The following is a 24354-nucleotide window of genomic DNA, read 5'->3' on the forward strand; positions in this document are numbered from 1 at the left end:
AAGTTTAAACTCCATGGCGGAGCAACAGATTTAAACACAGGCTTAATCCTGGCCAAAGCCTGACAAAAAGCCTGAACGTCTGGAACTTCTGACAGACGCTTGTGTAAAAGAATGGACAGAGCTGAGATCTGTCCCTTTAACGAACTAGCAGATAAACCGTTTTCTAAGCCTTCTTGTAGAAAGGACAATATCCTAGGAATCCTAACCTTACTCCATGAGTAACTCTTGGATTCGCACCAATGTAAGTATTTACGCCATATTTTATGGTAAATTCTCCTGGTAACAGGTTTCCTAGCCTGTATTAAGGTATCAATCACTGACTCCGAGAATCCACGCTTTGATAGAATCAAGCGTTCAATCTCCATGCAGTCAGCCTCAGAGAAATTAGATTTGGATGTTTGAAAGGACCCTGAACCAGAAGGTCCTGTCTCAGAGGCAGAGACCATGGTGGACAGGACGACATGTCCACTAGATCTGCATACCAGGTCCTGCGTGGCCACGCAGGCGCTATTAGAATCACCGATGCTCTCTCCTGTTTGATCCTGGCAATCAGTCGAGGAAGTATCGGGAAGGGTGGAAACACATAAGCCATGTTGAAGACCCAAGGTGCTGTCAGAGCATCTATCAGAACCGCTCCCGGGTCCCTGGACCTTGATCCGTAACAAGGAAGCTTGGCGTTCTGGCGAGACGCCATGAGATCCAGATCTGGTTTGCCCCAACGCCGAAGCAGTTGTGCAAATACCTCCGGGTGAAGTTCCCACTCCCCCGGATGAAAAGTCTGGCGACTTAGGAAATCCGCCTCCCAGTTCTCCACGCCTGGGATGTGGATCGCTGACAGGTGGCAAGAGTGAGACTCTGCCCAGCGAATTATCTTTGAGACTTCCATCATCGCTAGGGAACTCCTTGTCCCTCCCTGGTGATTGATGTAAGCCACAGTCGTGATGTTGTCCGATTGAAACCTGATGAACCTCAGAGTTGCTAGCTGAGGCCAAGCCAGAAGAGCATTGAGAACTGCTCTTAATTCCAGAATGTTTATTGGAAGGAGACTCTCCTCCTGAGTCCATGATCCCTGAGCCTTCAGGGAATTCCAGACAGCGCCCCAACCTAGTAGGCTGGCGTCTGTTGTTACAATCGTCCAGTCTGGCCTGCTGAAGGGCATTCCCCTGGACAGATGTGGCCGAGAAAGCCACCATAGAAGAGAATCTCTGGTCTCTTGATCCAGATTCAGCATAGGGGACAAATCTGAGTAATCCCCATTCCACTGACTTAGCATGCACAATTGCAGTGGTCTGAGATGCAGGGCGTGCAAAAGGTACTATGTCCATTGCCGCTACCATTAAGCCGATTACCTCCATGCATTGAGCCACTGACGGGTGTTGAATGGAATGAAGGACACGGCAAGCATTTAGAAGTTTTGTTAACCTGTCTTCTTTCAGGTAAATTTTCATTTCTACAGAATCTATAAGAGTCCCCAAGAAGGGAACTCTTGTGAGTGGCAATAGAGAACTCTTTTCTACGTTCACCTTCCACCCATGCGACCTTAGAAATGCCAGAACCAACTCTGTATGAGACTTGGCAGTCTGGAAACTTGACGCTTGTATCAGAATGTCGTCTAGGTACGGAGCTACCGAAATTCCTCGCGGTCTTAGCACCGCCAGAAGAGAGCCCAGAACCTTTGTAAAGATTCTTGGAGCCGTGGCTAACCCGAAGGGAAGAGCTACAAATTGGTAATGCCTGTTTAGGAAGGCAAACCTTAGGTACCGATAATCCTTGTGAATCGGTATGTGAAGGTAGGCATCCTTTAAATCCACTGTGGTCATGTATTGACCCCTTTGGATCATAGGTAAGATTGTCCGAATAGTTTCCATTTTGAACGATGGAACTCTTAGGAATTTGTTTAGGATCTTTAAGTCCAAAATTGGTCTGAAGGTTCCCTCTTTTTTGGGAACCACAAACAGATTTGAGTAAAACCCTTGTCTGTGTTCCGACCGCGGAACTGGATGGATCACTCCCATTAATAAAAGGTCTTGTACACAGCGTAGAAACGCTTCTCTCTTTAACTGGTTTGCTGACAGCCTTGAAAGATGAAATCTCCCTTTTGGAGGAGAAGCTTTGAAGTCCAGAAGATATCCCTGAGATATGATTTCTAACGCCCAGGGATCCTGGACATCTCTTGCCCAAGCCTGGGCGAAGAGAGAAAGTCCTGCCCCCCACTAGATCCGTTTCCGGATCGGGGGCCCTCACTTCATGCTGTCTTAGGGGCAGCAGCAGGTTTTCTGGCCTGCTTGCCCTTGTTTCAGGACTGGTTAGGTTTCCAGGCCCTGTCTGTAGCGAGCAACAGTTCCTTCCTGCTTTGGAGCTGAGGAAGTTGATGCTGCTCCTGCCTTGAAGTTACGAAAGGCACGAAAAATTAGACTGTCTAGCCCTTGGTTTGGCTCTGTCTTGAGGCAGGGCATGACCCTTACCCCCAGTAATGTCAGCGATAATTTCTTTCAAACCGGGCCTGAATAATGTCTGCCCTTTGAAAGGTATGTAAGCAATTTAGATTTAGAAGTCACATCGGCTGACCAAGATTTAAGCCACAGCGCTCTGCGCGCTTTGAATGGCGAATCCTGAATTCTTAGCCGTAAGTTTAATTAAGTGTACTACGGCATCGGAAATAAATGAATTAGCTAGCTTAAGGACTCTAAGCTTGTCTGTAATCTCATCCAATGTAACTGAGTTAATGGTCTCTTCCAGAGACTCAAACCAGAATGCCGCCCGCAGCCGTGACAGGCGCAATGCATGCAAGGGGTTGTAATATAAAAACCTTGTTGAACAAACATTTTCTTAAGGTAACCCTCTAACTTTTTATCCATTGGATCTGAAAAAGCACAGCTATCCTCCACCGGGATAGTGGTGCGCTTAGCCAGAGTAGAAAACTGCTCCCTCCACCTTAGGGACCGTCTGCCATAAGTCCCGTGTGGTGGCGTCTATTGGAAACATTTTTCTAAATATAGGAGGGGGTGAAAAAGGCACACCGGGTCTATCCCACTCCTTGTTAATAATTTCTGTAAGCCTCTTAGGTATAGGAAAAACATCAGTACACACCGGGTACCGCATAGTATCTATCCAGCCTACACATTTTCTCTGGAATTGCAACCGTGTTACAATCATTCAGAGCCGCTAATACCTCCCCTAGCAATACACGGAGGTTCTCAAGCTTAAATTTAAAATTTGAAATGTCTGAGTCCAGTTTACTTGGATCAGATCCGTCACCCCACAGAATGAAGCTCTCCGTCCTCATGTTCTGCATATTGTGACGCAGTATCAGACATGGCTCTAATATTATCAGCGCACTCTGTTCTCACCCCAGAGTGGTCGCGTTTACCCCTAATTTCTGGCAATTTAGATAATACTTCAGTCATAACATTAGCCATGTCTTGCAAAGTGATTTGTATGGGCCGCCCTGATGTACTTGGCGCCACAATATCACGCACCTCCCGAGCGGGAGACGCAGGTACTGAGACGTGAGGAGAGTTAGTCGGCATAACTTTCCCCTCGTTGTCTGGTGAAATTTTCTTTACATGTACACCTTTATTTAAAGTAGCATCAATGCAATTAGTACACAAATTTCTATTGGGCTCCACATTGGCCTTTAAACATATTGCACAAAGAGTTTCCTCTGTGTCAGACATGTTTAACAGACTAGCAATGAAACTAGCAAGCTTGGAAAAAACTTTTGAAATAAATTTACAAGCAATATAAAAAACGCTAGTGTGCCTTTAAGAAACACTAATAAACTGTCACAGTTGAATTACAATGAACCAAATTTGTTATAACAACCAAATTTTCACAATAAATGCAATAAGTTAGCAAAGGATTGCACCCACCAGCAAATGGATGATTAACCCCTTAGTACCCAAAAAAACGGATAACAGAATATAAAACGTTTTATCACAGTCAAAAGCACAGTCCTCACAGGTCTGCTGTGAGTGATTACCTCCCTCAAAACTAGTTTTGGAGACCCCCTGGGCTCTGTAGAGACGTCCTGGATCATGGAGGAAGGAATAGGAAGACTGTGAGTGAATTCTTACTGCGCAAGAAAGCGCCAAAATAGGCCCCTCCCACTCATATTATAACAGTGGGGAAGCTCACCAAACTGAATTTATTCATAAATAAACGACAGCCATGTGGAAAAATAATGCCCAAAATTTTTTATCACCAAGTACCTCAGAGAAAAACGATTAACATGCCAGTAAAACGTTTTAAAATAAAATTATGAAATGATACTAAGAAGCCTGCTGCTAGTCGCTTACACTGCAGTGGGTGCTCAAATATAAGTTAAATGTATACAGTATTTTCTAAGTTCCATTCCCCAGAAATACCTCAGTGTAACATACATACATATCAGCCTGATACCAGTCGCTACTACTGCATTTAAGGCTGCACTTACATTATATGGGTATTAGCAGTATTTTCTCAGTCAATTCCATTCCTTAGAAAATAATATACTGCAACATACCTCCTTGCAGGTGAACCCTGCCCACTGTCCCCTGTTCTGAAGTTACGTCACTCCTCAGAATGGCCGAGAACAGCAAATGGATCTTAGTTACGACCGCTAAGATCATACATAAACTCAGGTAGATTCTTCTTCTAATGCTGCCTGAGAAAAAACAACACACTCTGGTGCTGTTTAAAATAACAAACTTTTGATTGAAGATATAAAACTAATTTTAATAACCACAGTCCTCTCACACGTCCTATCTATTAGTTAGGTGCAAGAGAATGACTGGGTATGACGTAGAGGGGAGGAGCTATATAGCAGCTCTGCTTGGGTGATCCTCTTGCACTTCCTGTTAGGGAGGAGATATAATCCCATAAGTAATGGATGACCCGTGGACTGACTACACTTAACAGGAGAAATATATTTCTTTTTTATTTTCTGTAGTGTAGCTTCCCCCCAAAAAAAGACCATGCTCCCAGATCCCTTCGCAACTTATTAACCCATTCCCTCCCCCCTTTCTCCCACTTAGAAGTTTTTTTTTCTGTAGTGCAGCGGTTCCCACCCGCTCCCTCCCCGTGCACGCATCCGTGTGCGCCCCCAATCCCGCCTCCACCAACGATTTTCAGCCCATTGATGTCCGGTGCAGAGGGCACCACAGAGTGACTTCTCTCTGCACCTGAGGGGTAAGAAGTGTTATTGCAAGATGCCTCGATATCGAGGCATCACTGCAATAACCGGAAAGCGGCTGGAAGCGATCAGGATCGCTTCCAGTCGCTTTAAACCCCAATGTCGTAAAGGGTACGTCTCTGGTCTTTAAAGACCAGCTTGTGCAAGACGTACCCTGTACGACATGAGTCGTTAAGGGGTTAAACTATATATTTTCTGCAGTGTAGAATCCCCCCCTTACCACCCAACCCCCCCTCCCTCTCACTATTTGGTGCCATTTTAGCTACTGTCTGCCAGTACCCACTTTTCAAAATAATTTGCCTATTTATTTTTCTGTAGTGTAGCTACCCCCCTCAACACCCCCTCCCAGATCCCTTTTAAAACCTAACTTCCCTTCCTCTTCCACCAAGACTGCAAAAGCATTGCAATGCACATAAGTGCAGATCGCGTACGCACCCGGAACTGATATGACACTGCAGGCCGGAACTGATCCAGCAATGGGCCCGCCCACCCGCAGCTGCTCCCACCAACGATCGTCACCATCGCTGACCAATGCAGAGTGGCCCTCTCTGCAGTCGGTGTAGCCAAAAAAAGGTATTGCAGTGACGTCTCAAAAATCGAGGAATCACGGAAATACCTTGAAAGCGGCTGAAGTGATCAGGATCACTTCCAGCCGCTTGCAACCCCTGAGGACGTGCCCAGGAATGTCCTTGGTCGTTTAAGGGAATATTTTTTTTTTTTGTCTGGTGAACAGATAAGTTTTGCACTAACGGATATAGAAAGTTAACTATATATATATATATATATATATATATATATATATATATTATATATATATCCAGATTTCAATGTAATTTTATGCAAAACGGTTATCTTGCAAACTACCATTGTACTCGCTTTTAAATTTTATGACCATAGTGATCTGATTTTAAGAATACCTGTGGATCCTGGATATTATAAACTCCATAACCTTTAGTTGCTCGCCCCTATATTGCTCGCTAGAGTTAATGTCTGTTGGCAATCACGATTTTTAGTGATCAGTGTACTTATTGCTGAGATACTTTCACTACAAATAGCGTTACGCATTTGACCAGCAAACTTACTACATTGAGCTTATCGAATTAGATATAACAATCTTAAAGTGCTGAGTTATACACGCAATTGCAACGCTGGATACTTGCCTTAAAGGCACATACTATTATCTCAAAACGAATTAAAGACTGACATAAAACATTTGAGGATCCTATATACTTTAAATCTTACATTTACCAGTTTGTAATATCTGTAATAATAACTGCAGCGCAACCTTCACTTATTCTGTGAATAAACTATCAATATATTTATTTTGTGCATGGACAGCTATTGAATAAAACTGATATCCCAGCACACAAAACTATGCAGCATTTTTTTATCTCATTGTGATGGGTTGCTCCTAGGGAAGACTAACAAAACTTATTTGACACATTTTTCTCACTGTGTATAGTTATTTGCCTACTGCCTGGGACAAATTATTGTAATATATTGTCATATCGGAGATACCCACCGGCAGTAACAAATTACTTTATTATTGGAGTGTTTTTGATAAGAGAATTATTTTTATCTGAGTTTTCAGCTAGTTTTAATTGTATGTGCATGAGTATGAGTTCCAGTCGGACTTTTATTATTTTTTTTTTCTCCAATAAAGTTATTTTGTATAAATGAGTATGTTTGTGTGATTTGAATCAATATATTGATCTATCTTTACCTGTCTGACCTTAATCACAAAGTGGGGAAAGCATTATAACTAATCCAGTGACCTGCAAAGTCTTTCTTCTTGTGTTGCAAGTCTTTTTGCATACATTTTTGTACCATTTTGCCATTTTAGCTAACTGTCTGCCCAGTACCCCACTTTTCAAAATAATTTGCCCCATTTATTTTTCTGGATGTAGTGTAGTACCCCTCACACCCCCCTCCCAGTCCCTTTTAAAAACCTAACCTTCCCTCCCTCTTCCACCAAGACTGCAAAAGCATTGCAATGCACATAAGTGCAGATCGCGTACGCACCCTGAACTGATCTGACACTGCAGGCCGGAAGTGATCCAGCAATGGGACCGCCCCACCTGCAGCTGCTACCACAAACGATCGTCCACCATCGCTGACCAATGCAGAGTGGCCCTCTCTGCATCGGTGTGCCAAAAAAGGTATTGCCAGTGACGTCTCAAAATCGAGGAATCACGGAAATACCTTGAAAGCGGCTGGAAGTGATCAGGATCACTTACCCAGCCGCTTGAAACCCCCAGAGGACGTGCCAGGAACGTCCCTTGGTCGTTAAGGGAATATTTTTTTTTTTGTAGCACGTTCCTGGCACGTCCTCGGTCACAAAGGGGTTAATGTTGATGGTTTCAGAATGGGCTGTCCAACAAGCTCATTTAGGTGTGATCATCAGGTGTCCAACATACTGGCACATTAAGTTTAATTTCAAAAATGTGCCCTTCTTGTAATAAGTTTTAATGCATTAAAGCATTTTATTATTACACTAGAATGTTATTTTAACTAAAAGGAGGGACAAGGAATCTGAAGGCAGCAACTAGCTGCAGACATCTGCAAACACAACTGAATAGTAAACACCAAAACCTGGGATTAACCACTATTGCTTAAAAAGTAATTATGCAGATCAGGATGTCTCAATATAAACAGCAAGTTTATTGCACAGGTAATAGATATAAAAAACTATTGTGAAGCAAGTGTAGGTGAAAGCTGTTAGCTAAACTCAGTTTTGGTCTTCTATAGGGTGGAAAGCCCTTCTGCGAACAGTATTGTTTGGAATGTGCAGAGGCCCACGGTAAATTATGTGTAGCTCATGCACAGGAAATAATCTCTAGATTGTATTTATTACTATTGATTAGCTACCTAGTATAAAAAGAACAAGTCAAACACCAGAATATTTGTGTTTAAAAATAAAGATAAATCCCATTATTACCCATTCCCCAGCTTTGCATAGCCAACACTGTTACAGAAATACACTTTTTACCTCTATTACCTTGTATCTAAGCCTCTGCAGACTGCCCCCTTATTTCAGTTCTTTTGACACATGCATTTTTAGCCAATCAGTGCTCACTCCAGGGTAACTTCATGTGCATGAGCTCAATGTTATCTATATGAAACACCATGAACTAATGCCCTCTAGTGATCAAAATGCATTCAGATTAGACGCTTCAAGGTCTAAGAAATTAGAATATGAAAGTTTATTTTGGGACTTGACTGTCCCCTTTAAACATACTTACCACCACAGAAAATTCCAAGTCAAGACAGTGATTTATTGCAACCATAAATTTTTGTATGTATGGATGTTTGCTATTCACCTAAATCCTTCAAAAAGTTAGAACACTCTCATGTACAATGTAAATTACCATAGGACCTTTAAAAATAAGATACTTTGGAATGCTTACTACCTGCACTAGCTTATACATAGACCTGCATAGGAATTTTAAAAGGACAGTCTAGTCAAAATTAAACTATTACAATTTAGATATGGGTATGTAGTTAAAAAGTAAATTGAAAAGTTTTTATCTTTTCTTTGTTCTCTTGGTATACTTAGTTAAAAAGCTACACTAGCTAGGCTCATATGCTAATTTCTAAACCCTTAAAGGCTGCATTGTATCTGAATGCGTTTGAGTTTTTCACAGCTAGAGGGGTTTCATGTGAGCCATAAAGATAACATTGTGCTTAAAGGGACATTCCAGCTAAATTGTAATCCATGTAGATTCATTTCCATTTTGAATGGAAGCATTTTGTATAAACATGCATTAGCAAAAATGCTTCTAATAAAAGTCTAGCTGTTTCAAAAGTATTTAAGTATGCACTGTGCACCAGCATTTCAGCACTTGCTCAGAGCACCTACGGTGCTTGTACCCCATATGGTAATGACCTCAATTTGTTAATTTGCTGACATGATTCAAGCCTCACTGGCTCTCTGAGCAGCTGCAGAATTTTAAAAAGCTGATGCACTGAGAATATCTCGCTATGCTTCACATGCAAAAAAATAAATACATTTTATGTATATTGCAAATGTATCTTTTCAAATATGTAATTCATCTGTGTGTATTTAAAATTTTGACCCGAAATATCCCTTTAAAAGGGAGACAAGAAAAAAAAAAAAAAAAACACCCATGATTTAAACAGGGAATGTAATTTTAAACAACTTTCCAATTTACTTTTATCACCAATTTTGCTTTGTTCTTTTGGCATTCTTAGTTGAAAGTTAAACCTAGGAGGGATCATATGCTAAATTTATTAGACCTTGAAGGACCTGCCTCTAATCTGAATGCATTTTGACCAACTAGAGGGCATTAGTTCACGTGTTTCTTATAGATACGTTAAGTTACCCTGGAGTGAGCACTGATTGGCCTAAAATGCAAGTCTGTCAAAAGAACTGAAATAAGGGGGCAGGTTTGCAGAAGCATAGATACAAGGTAATAATCACAGAGGTTAAAAAGCGTATTTCTATAAACAGTGTTGGTAAGCAAAACTGGGGAATGGGTAATAAAAAGGATTATCTTTCTTTTTACCCGCTTAATGACAACTGACGTACCAGGTTACGGTCATGCAAAAAACTAACTGTTAATGACAATAGACGCTTCCAGCAGCTCTGAGGGTATTGCAGTGATGCCTCGATATGGAGCATCCTGCAATACCCCTTTACAAGCCTCCGATGCAGAGAGAGCCACTCTGTGGCCCTCTCTGCACCGGTAGCGATGGTGCCGATGTCCGGGTGGGAGGAGGGAGGGTGTGCGCGCGTGCACGATGCGCGCGCGTGCACGCATTAGCCACACTGACACCAATGAAGGAACTGGAAGGGGGAAAAAAGTTAAATATATATTTTTTTTTTTTACATATAAAAGGATCTGGGAGGGGGTATTATGGGGGGCTGCTACACTACAGAAATAATTACAAATAAAAATAAAAGTTATAAATAAAATTAAAATACTTTGGTTTGTGGGGCCAAACTGGGTACTGGCAGACAGCTGCCAGTACCCAAGATGGCGGTAATTAGGTTGGGAGATCAGGGAGGTTGGTGCTAAGGCAGGGGTCCATCACAACTAAAATATTTTATTATTTTTATTTAAAAAAAAAAAACTTATTTAGTACTGGCAGACTTTCTGCCAGTACTTAAGATGGCGGGAACAATTGTGGGGTGGGGGAGGGAAGAGAGCTGTTTGGGAGGGATCAGGGGGTGGGATGTGTCAGGTGGGAGGCTGATCTCTAAAATTAACCCTGCAAGCTCCCTAATGTAACCCCTTCACTGCTGGGCATAATTTAGCGGCCTTCTAATGACCTAAAAGCAACGCCAAAGCCATATAAGTCTGCTATTTCTGAACAAAGGGGATCCCAGAGAAGCTTTTACAACAATTTCTGCCATAATAGCACAAGCTGTTTGTAAATAATTTCAGTGAGAAACCTAAAATTGTGAAAAATGTAAAGTTTTTTTTTTATTTGCTCGCATTTGGCGGTGAAATGGTGGCATAAAATATACCAAAATGGGCCTAGATCAATACTTGGGGTTGTCTACTACAATACACTAAAGCTAAAATTAACCCTACAAGCTCCCTAATTAACCCCTTCACTCCTGGGCATAAAACACGTGTGGTGCGCAGCGGCATTTAGCGGCCTTCTAATTACCAAAAAGTAACCACAAAGCCATATAAGTCTGTTATTTCTGAAAAAGGGGATCCCAGAGAAGCATTTACAACCATTTGTGCCATAATTGCACAAGCTGTTTGTAAATAATTTCAGTGGGAAACCTAAAGTTTGTGACAAAATTTGTGAAAAAGTGAACTTTTTTTTTTTATCGCATTTAGCGGTGAAATGGTGGCATGAAATATACCAAAATGGGCCTAGATCAATACTTTGGGATGTCTTCTAAAACAAAATATATACATGTCAAGGGATATTCAGGTATTCCTGACAGATATCAGGGATCCAAAGTAACTAGCGCTAATTTTGAAAAAAAGTGGTTTGGAAATAGCAAAGTGCTACTTGTATTTATTGCCCCATAAATTGCAAAAAAAGCAAAGAACATGTAAACATTGGGTATTTCTAAACGGAGGACAAAATTTAGAAACTATTTAGCATGGGTGTTTTTTGGTGGTTGTAGATGTGTAACAGATTTTGGGGGTCAAAGTTAGAAAAAGTGCGTTTTTTTTTCATTTTTTCCTCATATTTTATCATTTTTTTTTAGTAAATTATAAGATATGATGAAAATAATGGTATCTTTAGAAAGTCCATTTAATGGCGAGAAAAACGGTATATAATATGTGTGGGTACAGTAAACGAGTAAGAGGAAAATTACAGCTAAACGCAAACACTGCAGAAATGTAAAAATAGCCATTGTCATTAAGGGTAAGAAAATTGAAAAATGGTCCGGTCATTAAGGGGTCAAACAACAAAAATTCTGGTGTTGACTGTCCCTTTAAACACGTGGAGTTACTTACGAGAGGGCACTGATTGGCTAAAGTCCGTCAAAAGAACTGAAATAAGGGGGTGTCTGCAAAGGCTTAAATACAAGTATTTTAATTTAAGTGTTGGTTATGCAAAACTGGGAAATGGGTAATAAAAAGGGACTCTTAATTCTGGAGTAGACTTTCCCTTTAAGATTCTACTCTTTTTAGCTTAAACGACCTCTAGATCCACAGTAACCAATGCTTAATCTTTTAAAATATTTATCAGAGTCAATTCCTGTAACTTAAGATTTTTTTTAAATGAACCAGGTTGCTAAGGTGAGTGATACACATTTCAAAAGGACAGTGGTGGATTTTGTAGTGGTACACTGTCACTCTTGATAAAGGTACTGCGAGGTGTCACAAATTTGGTTAGACGTAAGAAAGAGGTGCAAGCACTGCATTCCTTGGTGTATCCTGCTTGTGGGATACTTTATTGGGATTGTTTGCTGAATGATTAGACACTACACCAATTACATATTTGCAAATCAAAGTATAAGGCTGCTACAACAATTTATTTAAATACAGCAATGAGTGTTTATGTACTTTGATGTATTGATTAAAAAGAAAAAAAGTATCCCTTCATTTGTCATATTTTCAAATATCACAATAAGAACAGCTGGGCTTTCTACAAAGGAACAATATAACATGGGGTATAGAGGTTGCACTGCTGTATCTGTTCTCCAAATAGAAGCACAATTCTATTCCATCACATACAAACAAAATACATTGGAAGAAGTAAATTAAGTATTCAAGGAATAGTGTAATCAAAATTAAAACTTTAATGATTCAGAAGAGCATTTAATTTAAGAACTTTCTAATTTACTTTTATTAACAAATATTCTTTGTTCTATTGGTATCTTTATTTGAATGTAAGCTTTGAAGCCTGCCTAGTTTTTGGTTCAGCAACCCGGGTAAGTGCTTGCTGATTGGTGGCTACAATTAGACACCAATCAAAAAGTGCTACCCAGGTCTGAACCAAAAATGGGCTGGCTCCTATGCTTATATTCTTGCTTTTTCAAATAAAGATACAAGAGAACAAAGAAAAATTGGTAATAGGAGTAAATTAGAAAGTTGCTTAAAATTTCCTGCTCTATCTGAATCATACAAATTTAATTTGACTAGACTATTCATTTAAGAGGAAGCCATTTTTTATTGTTCTAACCATTAGTGAACATTTCTGCCACAATTAACCACTTTGGTTTAAGAATTCATTAGTTAATTCTTTCATCTTAGGACTTGTGGAGGATTGTGCTTCTTTCTAACTGAATTAGTCCTGTTAGTCTCAAATTAAACCGTTTTCTTTTAAATAGCCAAATTAGGGAAGAGAAAAAAAAAAAAAAAAAAAAACAAGAACACACCAACCTGCTGCTCTCAGTTTGTACAAACTTTTTTAAAGTATATCTCTAATGATTAAAATTGAATTGTAAGGGCAGTGGCGTGAAGGGGGGAAAAATGCCCAAGCTTTTCAAACCTTGAGAGCTGCAACAACTAACAATGTATTAAATGTGGCATTTAAACATTATACTAAACTTGAAAATGCTTAAAAAGGGCCATAATTTAATCTATAAAATCTGCTGCTTTTCTATCCCCTTTAATTTGTTTAGCTATGACTTTGCATTACTAATAAACTAGTGTACATGTGACCATTTGTAAACAAAAATGTAACCATGACACTAAGCAAGCTGCTTTTTTTTTTTACAACAAAAAATAGCATAGTGCTTTATTAACATCACCGCACATATAACTTATTTTAAGAACATTACAGTTAAAAAATAAAACTAGTTATTTTAGAAACACATTACAAAAATGTCTTATTTCAGGGGTAGAACTTAGAAGAAAAAAAAATATATATATATGTACAGATTTAAAAAAAGAAGGCATAAGGGGAAAATACATTTGTACACCTACAAAGCCATAATGTGTCTCTAGAATGAGACAAGCTGTAAAACTCATGGAATTTTATTATAAACATTTTAATAGCTCTTTTGCCACATATTCATCAGCGTTCTACGTCGAATAGGAGTTGATGATCTGAAAAACAAAAACAAAGACCACTATTAGTAAAATGAGGATGTTTGGCATCCCCTTCCAGTAAACATTTTATCAAATTTTAATTTAAACTGAGGAAATTTCAGCTACACAATACACATTCATTACATATAGAAAGCAATATATATTTTAAAAAGGTGTACTACCTTGATCGGGTCTTAAGACTTGTGTTGCGGCTTGCCTTCTTACCAGACCTTTGAGATTTCTCCATAGATCGTGAGCGGCTATATTTTTTCTTAGACTTTTTATCCTTGTGGATTAACTGGTGACTCTGAACTGCTCCCTTCCACTAGATGGTGATCGTTTCTTAGTTTCCATGGAGCTTTTTTTCCTATCTTGTCTAGATTCCTGCCGAGATATCTTGGATGATGATGACTCGCTGCGTGAATATGTCCTTTCACTCTCCCTTCTACTTTTAGCCCTATCCTCATCTTGGCTAGTATACCTACTACTTATCTCATCTTTCCTATTTTTGTCCTTTTTCCTTATATTTTTCATGATCTCGTTCTTCCGATCTATTTCAACACTTCTACTCCTTGCTCTCTCTCTGCTACTCCCCTTGTGCTTGTGTCTCCTCCTGCTACGGCTTCTACGTTGGTCATCACTCCTACGCCTATCTCTACTTCTACTGCGAACAATGCGCCTCTCCCTAGAACGGTTTACACCTTTCTCTCTGCTTCTCCTTTCTCTAGATCTGCTTCGTTCTTTACGCCTTTCCCTTTCTGTACTATTCTTACTTAGACCTTCGTCTCTCACTAACTTTTTTCCTTGCTTCTGCTCCTTTCCCTCCTGTTTTAGCATGCGACTCCTACTTTGCTACGCCTAATCTTCTGTGGTGGAGACCGGCTATGCTTGCATCTTCTTCCTTTTTGGTGAAATAGGAGATGAACTATGGGAGCTTGATGAGCCTAGAGCTGTAAGAGCTAGATACACTGCTACTACTACTACTACTGCGATCTACACGCTGCTGCTACTACTGCTGCTGCTACTACTTGAGCTCCTCGACTTACTCACTACTGGTCTTTCCTTTACTCATTTTTACTTTCAACTACAAGAGAACGTTTCACTATGCAATACTTTATCATTATCCATATCACTTTCAGCCTTTTTCTTTTCATGTAATTCTGGCTTTTAGGAGAGCCGGGATCAGGCTCTTTTGCCTCCTTTTCCTTTGCTTCCTTTTGTTGTTTTCTTCTAGAATAAAACACAGGGAGCAATGATTATTGCCTGAAGAAATACTTCCAAAAAAACAGAGTTCGACAAACTAAAAAAAAAAAACCTTGACAGTCCCTCATGGAACTTTAGTAGGTCAAGATAGCTTAAAACGAAGTAGGTTTATCAGTGGCTAAGTAGTTTTGGCCGTGATACATTGATTCATGTAAAGGAGAACCTCCTATTACTGGTATGTTGAACATTCCATAAGAACAGATTTGGCAACCACTGGCATAAGGTTCAGTATTCAGCAAGGTCCCAGGAAGTCAACTTAAAATGGCAATTTCAGTTTTGCAATATCTACCATTAAAAAAAATGTAATACTAACAGCCTGTATCACAGTTTTATGGCACACATGATACATACGGCCAATAGGTCTCCAGACCATTATTTTTTTAGATTATGTAGAAAAACAAAACACACATGTTAAGCTTGCTTCAGCCCTCTTTTATACAGTATGCACCCCACCTTTCATACTGTATTTAAATCACCCAACTTGCTTAAGGGATAGTTTAGTCAAAAATGTTCATGATAGAGCATTCAATTTTAAGCACCTTTCTAACTTTACTCCCTATTTTTTTCTTCGTTCTCTTGGTATCTATTTGAAAAAGCAGGAATGTAAGCATAGAAGCTGGACCATTTTTGGTTCAGCACCTGGGTAGCATTTTCTGATTGGTGTCTAAATGGTAGCCCACACAGTCAGCAAGCGCTAACCAGGATCTGAACAAAAAATGGGCCGGCACCTAAGCTTACTTTTAAATAAAGATACCAAGAGAACAAAGAAAAATAGGAGGTAAATTAGAAGTTGCTCAAAATTGCCGTATGCTCTATATGAATCATGAAAGTTTAATTTTTAATTTAATTTGTTTACCATTAATAGATTTTTAGAGATCTTTATCAGTTAGCTGGTGTAATATTTATTATTGACAGAGTGCGGAGCTACATTGTATTGACAATAAACTCAATCTGTACTTCAGGATCTTGATAACCGTTGAGAGAGACTGCGCTACCCATGACCACATATTCTTAACATAACTATTACTCTCTCGGGGCCTGATATTCAAAAGCTCATCAGCGTTGGAGAAGAAATCAAGCAAAATGTTGGATTTTTAGACCTTTTATAGTAATGTAGGCATTTCTCATTCACATCAAGAACCTGAATAGTGAGATAAAATATCTTGCAATTAAAACTTTTTTTTTTTTTTTTTTTTTTTTTAAGGGAGTCCTCTATACCGACGAAGAGGTTTTATAAAATCTTGCATGAGCTTGTAAATATCAGTCCCTTCAGTGTCGACGAAAGTACTTGAGAATAGTTATAAAACACATTTCTTCCCCAGGGGTGATAAACCTATGTTACAGAGGGTGCAATGAACACACTCACACTGTTCCACATTCTGGTGGTTTTATAGTTATGACAGTTCTAAAATAAGAATAATCCAGCATATTAATAAATGGATAGAGCATTCAATGTTAAAAAAAAAAAAAACTTTCCAATTTACTTCTGTTATCAAATTTGCTTTGTTATCTTGGTATCTTTCATTAAAAAGAGTAAAACTAAGTGGACCCAAGAGCTCAGGAGTGTGCATGTGTCTTTAGTACTCTATGGCAGCAGTGTTTTTCAACATTGTATGCTACAAATAATATTGCAACAAACACTGCTGCCATAGAGTACTAAAGACACGTGCACAGCGGCTCACAAGCAAGAGTGCATAGTGGACAATCAGAACATGAATAGTACACAGATAATTTTAAAACACATTACCCTCCTGTTGTCTTTCAAGCATTTGCAGGTTCCCTCTCTTTTCGGCGAAAGGCTTCCTGTTTTTGTCGTATTCTGTGTGCAGCTCCTCCTCATCAGTATCAGAAGATTCTGAACCTCTCTCACTTCTTTCATCTTCACTTGCTGCTGATCCATAACCACCCAAGTCCACCTGCACGCATAAAGCCCAGTCCATTATGCCGCATGAGGATGGTTTCCATTTTGTCTCCTCATTTCAGTCACTAATTTCTAAACCATTGAAAAGCACTCAACCTTTCAAGCACATTGAATTGAAAAGATAAACCCTGGAGTACATCTTTCTTTTAAGTCACACACAAAATAAGTGATGAACAAGAAACTTAAAAGGATATAAAGTGAAAAAACTAAAATGTTCTAAGCGCATCTCTTTGTTGCACCATTACTTGCATAACCCCTGCAAAGGAGTTAAAGCACATCCAGATCAATAATGCGTTTCTGTGCTCCAGAACAAACAATGGCTGGTGACTATACACATATGCCTCTTATTGTCTGTGTTCAGCTATGGCAAAAAATCCAAGGTGGTGCAGCAGCACTTTGGAACAAAGTGAAACAAATTAATTACGTTTTCTGACTTAATAGCTAAATCTGCATTGTTACATACATGATTAAGGACTGTCTTAAAGTGACAGTCAATCCTAGCGTTTGTGAACTCTAGGATTGACCATTGAAAGAAATAAAGGTGACTCATTCAAGAAGTATAAATTACTTCATGCTAAAAGCTCTTTTTACTTGTTTCAAGTGTTAGCCATTCAGATCTGCTTAAGGAGCCCACAACAGAACGCTGTTTTGCTAGAGAGGTGACGTTTTCACCTCTAAGCCAATAGCTGTGCGGGAAATCTGGCTTGGCTCCTTTGGGAGCCGGATTTCCTGCACGCTATTGGCTAAGAGATGGAAACGTCACCTCTCTAGCAAAACAGCGTTCTGCTGTGGGCTGCCTGAGCAGCTCAGAATGGCAAACGCTTGAAACAAAGGAGCTTTCTTCATGAAGTAGTTTATACTTCATGAATGAAAGTCCCCTTCATTTGTATGAATGGTCAATCTTAACGTTTCACAAATGCTAGGATTGACTTTCACTTTAAATATCCTATACATATTTGTTTCACTTTGTTTTAAAGTGCTGCTGCACTTTGGATTTTTGGCTTTGGTGTGAAGCCTTGCAGTGTGCACTTTTTTACACTGGTACTGAATCAATTGGTATGAGTGTGTTCACGATATGGACCATTAGTGGATTACAGTTCCATAGGTGATTTTAAGTGTTTAATCTTTTTATATGCAAGCAATAGTGCAAAAATAAATTAAGAACATTTTCTTATTCAAATTGTATGACCCTTTATAATCCCATATGAAAAAAAAACTACTACTTTCTTTGATTTAATTAATGATCTTAAATGTATTAGCATATAATCAAACAGAATACTCTATCAGAGACAAAGATGCAAAACGAAAAAGTCGAGCATTACTGATGCACAAAAATGTCCTATTGATGTTGCAATTGGTGATTTGGAAGGTCAAAACAAGAAACAACTGTCTTTCATGTCATGTCCAGAGAATATCATACCTTTAAAGAAATACATTATTTTTTTTAAAAAAATCAATTAACCACAGAGCAGGTTGAAATAAGAAAACACATTTTCTCCCATGTATGAATATACAAGTGATGATATTAAAAGAATAACCTGTCAGACAAAAAACTCACACACATACAGTGCTAATTAATGCATAAAAAAATAATCTCAATATTATTAGGGGTTTGTATTTAGATGCTTCGGTAGCATCCGAAAGCTGAAGGTGGCGGTGGCCCCGCTCAGCTCTTTTCAGAGTTGCATTTATTTTTGTGAGCGTGCAACACACTAGGATCTGTGCAATCCAGATCTTAGTGCAGATACTGCTTTCCCTGTCAAAGGGGGGCCAAATTAATTAAAACAAATGACAAGGCAACAAATTAAGAAAGGACTGCTGGTCAATAAATATGTGGAGAAGAGGGGACAATTTTCTGACAGTTGGTTGAGAGACAACTAAAAAAATTGTTATAAACTAAATCCTTAGCCGAAACAAGGGCTTTGCCAACTCAAGATAACATCTATTTATTTCAACTATCCTGTGCAGCAAATGGAATGTAAGAGGGGTTGGCATGTGGAGAATCCTTTCATTTTATCTTATCCATTTGCTAATAACACTGCATTCTCTAAGATTATAATTGGTTTCGATTTTGCAAATGTCTAAGGACAGCCAAGAACAGTGCAGAATGGATGATTTACCAATATCTTACACTTCTGAATTTGTAATGGATAAAAAGGTAAGGAAGTTTAAACCTACACATACAAAATTCCAGGAGCGGACATGGATTTTTCCAGTGTGCAAAAGCCACATTCTACATAGATAAACACAAAATAAAATGTAATAGTGACCTGACAGATGCAGTTCTTTGTTATATACAATATCTTCACTTATATATATATAATATAAAAAACGTTTTACTTATTACAACAAACTATCTGGTTACAGATAGAATAATGAATTATACATTTAATATATTCTAAAAATATGTTTTTATTTTACGACTTAAAATCTCAGTTGTTTCTCATTGGTTAAAAGGAAACTAAACCTAAATTTTCTCTCACGATTCAGACAGAGCATGCAATTTTAAGCAACTTTCTCCTATTATCAATTTTTCTTCTCTCTCTTGCTATCTTTATTAGAAAACACAGGAATCAAAGCTTAGGAGACTGTCCATTTTAGGTTCAGCACCTTGGGTAGCGCTTGCTGATTGGTGGCTACATTTAGCCACCAAACAGCAAGTGCTACCAGGTGCTGAACTTTAAAAAAAAAAAAAAAAAAAAAAAAAAAAAAAAATTGTCTGGCTCCTAAGCTTACATTCTTGCTTTTTAAATAAAGATACCAAGAGAATGAGGAAAATGAATGAGCAAAATTAGAAAGTTGCTTAAAATTGCATGCGCTATCTGAATCATGAAAGAAAAATTGGGTTTAGTTATTTTACAAAATGGCTAAATGCTTCTGTGTAGGTCAAAGTAAAACGGGACAGGAAAGTCTAAAGTAAACTCATGATTCAGTTTTTACCATTTTCTCTCTGTATGCTTTGTCGAAAGCATAATTAGATAAGATTAACAGCATGCATGTACCATGAGCTCTATATGGCATATGCACACTCATGTGCATACCTAGATTTGTGCGGCAAAGGATACTAAGAAAAACAAGCAAAACTGAGAATGGTAGCAAACTAGAAATTGTTTATTGCAAGCTCTATCTGAAACTTTACCTTTTGACTTTCATGTCCGTTTAAAGAGACAGTATCACTATAAGCCTTTTGTAATACAAGACATAGCAGCTTGCAACCCTAACCAAATATTCAAACTGCTAAATATATGTAGAATCAGGTAACCAATTGAATGATAAAATTCCTTCATAAACAAATTCATTTACATAGCTTTGATATGCCCTTTAAAAGGGGACAGGAAACCCCAAAATTGTATTTCATGATTCGAATAGAACATAAAATTTTAATTAACTTTCCAGTTTACGTCTAGTATCAAATTTACTTCATTCTCTCGTTATCCTTTGCTGAAGGAACAATGAAAGCTAACTGAACACATCTGGTTAGTCAATCATAAGATACAAATGTGTGCAGGCACCAATCACAGAAGCAAGATCTCATTACTGTAGGATATGTGCATATTCTTTTACCAAGAAGGGATACAAGAGACGAAATAAAGGACATTTGAAGATAGAAGTGAATTTTTAAATGTATTTAAAATTACATGCTCTATCTGAATCATGAAATATTTAAAATTTGGACTTTCCTATTGCTTTAAGTAGCTGAATGAGGAAACAAAAAGTATAGGCAGAGCCAAAACAGGAGTGATAAAAAGCACCAATACACAATTGCATTAAGTACATTTTCAATACAAACGTTATCGCTTTTAATGCATTTGTTTGAAGCTAAGCCAATAGAAAAGTAATGAAAGGTGAATGTAAGACTAAACTAAATATAAACGTGTGTGCGTGTCCTAATTATACATTATTTTGCTTAAATGTAAACATTGTTCAGGTGAATATTTTTTATTTAGAGATGAGGACTAAAATGTGAATCCGAGGACGTAATAATAACCAAAAGGAAAAAAGTTTTTAACACTTCACAATAGAGCTTGACTTTATTATAGTGATACTCTACCAATATTGTTGGCTATACCAATTTAGGATGGGTGGCATATAATTAGTATTGGAGGGAAAAAAACAGCTTGCTAAATGTTTCATTACACTGCAGTTTGCATTTAAACTTTGGGTCTGCGGTGTCACTAGTAAAAACCAGTGGACCACTATTCTAAATAAATCCTTTTCCAGAAAAGCATCATGTTTACCATAAGAGACCATTCCCCATTGAAAAAAGTTAGATAGCACTAATGAGACTGGTGCAAGCACAAATAGGACTATAGCCCCTGGGTATTCAAGAAAAACTAAAATGTTTAAATGGAATAATGGCTAAGATTAGCCAAATAATTAGAAATGTAATGAAATACAGAACTCAAAGCTGTGATTACATGCTTGAAATCATAGGAAAGCTATATGGTAGGACAGCTGCACAGATGGGCTGTGCTTGGTCAGGCTGCTGAACATGCATTTTCAGTCACTTACTGAAAATACCTACAATTATTACAGCCATGAATGCAGTGTGATACTGTACAGAAATTAGTTATACAAGTGTATGGTACATTAGGTTATACAGGAGACTGTATATACATAAGCACGGCATAGTCAAATATGCATAAAGTACTGCATCCATGTATATAAAGTGCGTGTATGTGCAAATACACTTAAATAGTTGTAGGACAAGCCCGAATTTAATATAATAAAAAAAAAAAAAGTTTAGTTGCAATACCTCTCCATTTTGGAAGTATTTATTTTCAGGATTGATCTGGAGTAAAGCCAATTGTGGTATACTGTTCTTTTTTAGAGCAATACCTGTAATTAATAGACCTAATGCAAGGCATCCAACAACCTACTCCAAGGCCATACAGAAGCTAAAGTTTCACAATCTATGCTTGATCATAGGCAAGTCGGGTTGGTTCAGCCATTTTATTATTCTACAAGCAGTCTCTTAAATATGAGCTATTGTAGCAGCTGAGGGTTTGGAGAGGGACACCAAAGTTAGGTTATGTTCGAAGACCACAAACATGGGTTTCCCAAGCTCTGATAACCTCCAAAGAGTTTCACTTAATTTTGGAGCGTTAAAATGACAATGAATGTATCATGCTTACTTAAAAGCACACACACGTTAATGTCAATTATCCCACAAAAATCCCACCCAAGAACAGACTAAGGTGTGTACTTACCAAGTCCAGAAAGGGGAAGCCAATGCACTGGACTGTGCCAGCTGCCTTGCAGGAGCTTTGTATCACAACAACAGGAACAACATGTTAACACACATAGTCACGACATCAAAAGTCATGAGCCTCTATGAAAAATTTATTTACTAGCGCTGCTATGTAGGGGGGGAGAAGAGAAAGGTTAAAACACAACAATCAATGTAAATGAGGCAAATTTTGCAACACTGGAAAAAAGGTAAGCAAAAATCTAAATAAAATGTGGGGAACAAAATGTTTGAAACCTAACCCATGCTTCAGTAGCATTCAATAATTTAAATGGGGGCAAAAATATCAACACACAAACTATCTGCCCCACAACAAAATAAATTGATTTCTAGTTTATTAAATTGGTAGCATTTATCGTACCAAGATTTTAAAAGAATGTACAAAAGTTCTAAAGAGAAAAAAAAAAAAAAAAGGCTATAGCATAAGAGATAAACACATAGTATGCTAAGTTTAAGCACAATTTACAGGAGGGCCATCTCCATAGCATAAAAATGAAAAAAGCCATGCTTTCCAAATAAAAAGCAAGGTTACCTTTTGTTGCTTTTCGAGGAGCGGTCTTTTGCCACATTATAAATCTCTTCATTGGTAACATCCAAAAGAATTTCTGTCAACAGCATTTTTTGTGAGCAGCATCTAGGCAAAGCAAGATGATCATCAGGTAAGTGGAAAAAATTAACAAAAAGAAATTAACTGAACAGTTTGCCATAGCAAACAAAAAGATATGAACTGAATCATACAATTTGATAAGCCCGTTCTTCTTCAGTTATTTCAGAATCACTGTTCTCCCTCCTGCTGGGCTGGGGAAGGACTGCGGCTGACTTTGGCACTAGCTGACCCATCAGGATTTTCCTCATCTTCCTCCTCTTCATCACTGTCCTGAGAACAAGAAAAAACATAAAATTATGCTTACCTGATAATTTAAATTTCCTTCTGTATGAGGAGAGTCCACGGCATCATTCCTAACTGTTGGGAAATACTGGCCACCAGGAGGAGGCAGAGACACCTCAGCCAAAAGGCTTAAATACTCCCCTTACTTCCCTCATATCCCAGTCATTCTGCCAAGGGAACAAGGAACAGTAGGAGAAATATCAGGGTATAAATGGTGCTGGAAGAGAGAAAAAAAAAAATGTTGGTCCGCCATCGGAGTATACAGGAGGGGGCCGTGGACTCTCCACATACAGAAGGAAATTATCAGGTAAGCATAATTTATATTTTCCTTCTTAATATGAGGAGAGTCCACGGCATCATTCCTTACTGTTGGGAAAACTATACCCAAGCTCGAGAGGACACTGAATGGTAATGGGAGGGGTAAAGGAAAGGCAGACCCTAATCTGAGGGCACCACAGCCTGTAAAACTTTCACCCAAAAGCTGCTTCAGCCAAAGCAAAACATAAAATTTGTAGAATTTTGAAAAAAGCATGTAAGGACCACCAAGTAGCCGCCTTACAAATCTCATCCAGAGGCCTCGTTCTAAAAGGCCCAAGAGGAAGCCACCGCTCTAGTGAAACGAGCCGTAACCCCTTGAGGAGGTTTAAGTCCCACTGACTCGTAAGCTAAGAGTATAACGCTCCTGAACCAAAAAGATAAGGAAGTCGAAGAAGCCTTCAGACACCTACGCTTCCCAGAATAGATAACAAGGAAGAAGTTTGCTTAAAAAAAACACAAACTTAGTAGCTTGAAGATAAAACTTCAAAGCTCGAACCACAACCAGATTATGAAGTAAACGTTACTTCGAAGGAGGAGGATTAGGACATAAGGAAGGAACCACAATCTCCTGATTGATGGTACAATCAGACACCACCTTAGGTAAAAAAATCCAAGCGGGTACATAGGACAGCCTTATCAGTGTGGAAAACCAGATAAGGAGGCTCACACTGCAAGGCAGCCATTTCAGAAACTCTGCGTGCCGACGCAATAGCCAAAAGAAAAAGAACCGTCCACAACAACTTGATGTCAACCGAATGCATAGGCTCACACGGAGAACGTTATAAAAAAGCAAACAAACAAACAAAAAAAAAAAACAAACTTAAGAACAAGATTCAAACTCCAAGGTGGAGCGTTAGATCTAAACACAGATCTGATCCTAATCGGAGCCTTATCAAAAGATTGCACGTCGGGGAGCTCTGCGAGCCTCTTGTGCAGCAACACAAAAAGGGCGAAATCTGTCCTCTCAGAGAACTGGCAGAAAGGCCCTTCTCCAGACCCTCCTGGAGAAAAGAAAGCATCCTAGCAGCCTTAACCTTATGCCAGGCTAAACCATGCTCTTCACACCAGAAT

At 38.7% G+C, this 24354-nt stretch overlaps 1 protein-coding gene across 1 annotated transcript in view; it reads right to left on the bottom strand.

The window, feature by feature from the left end:
- Nucleotides 1-13574: 13574 nt before the first annotated feature.
- The window catches only part of PNISR (PNN interacting serine and arginine rich protein), a 36274-nt gene continuing 25494 nt past the window's right edge, over nt 13575-24354 (bottom strand). The window contains 16 exon segments of the mRNA XM_053710567.1: nt 13575-13941; nt 13944-14436; nt 14439-14534; nt 14536-14589; nt 14591-14635; nt 14638-14801; nt 14804-14871; nt 16528-16550; nt 16681-16733; nt 16736-16823; nt 22023-22093; nt 22609-22630; nt 22632-22697; nt 22699-22710; nt 22815-22862; nt 22864-22953. Coding sequence (XP_053566542.1) covers nt 13823-13941; nt 13944-14436; nt 14439-14534; nt 14536-14589; nt 14591-14635; nt 14638-14801; nt 14804-14871; nt 16528-16550; nt 16681-16733; nt 16736-16823; nt 22023-22093; nt 22609-22630; nt 22632-22697; nt 22699-22710; nt 22815-22862; nt 22864-22953 — 1512 coding nt within the window. The 3' untranslated portion in view covers nt 13575-13822.

Source organism: Bombina bombina, chromosome 4, assembly GCF_027579735.1.
Source record: "Bombina bombina isolate aBomBom1 chromosome 4, aBomBom1.pri, whole genome shotgun sequence".
Classification (NCBI taxonomy): Eukaryota; Metazoa; Chordata; class Amphibia; order Anura; family Bombinatoridae; genus Bombina; species Bombina bombina.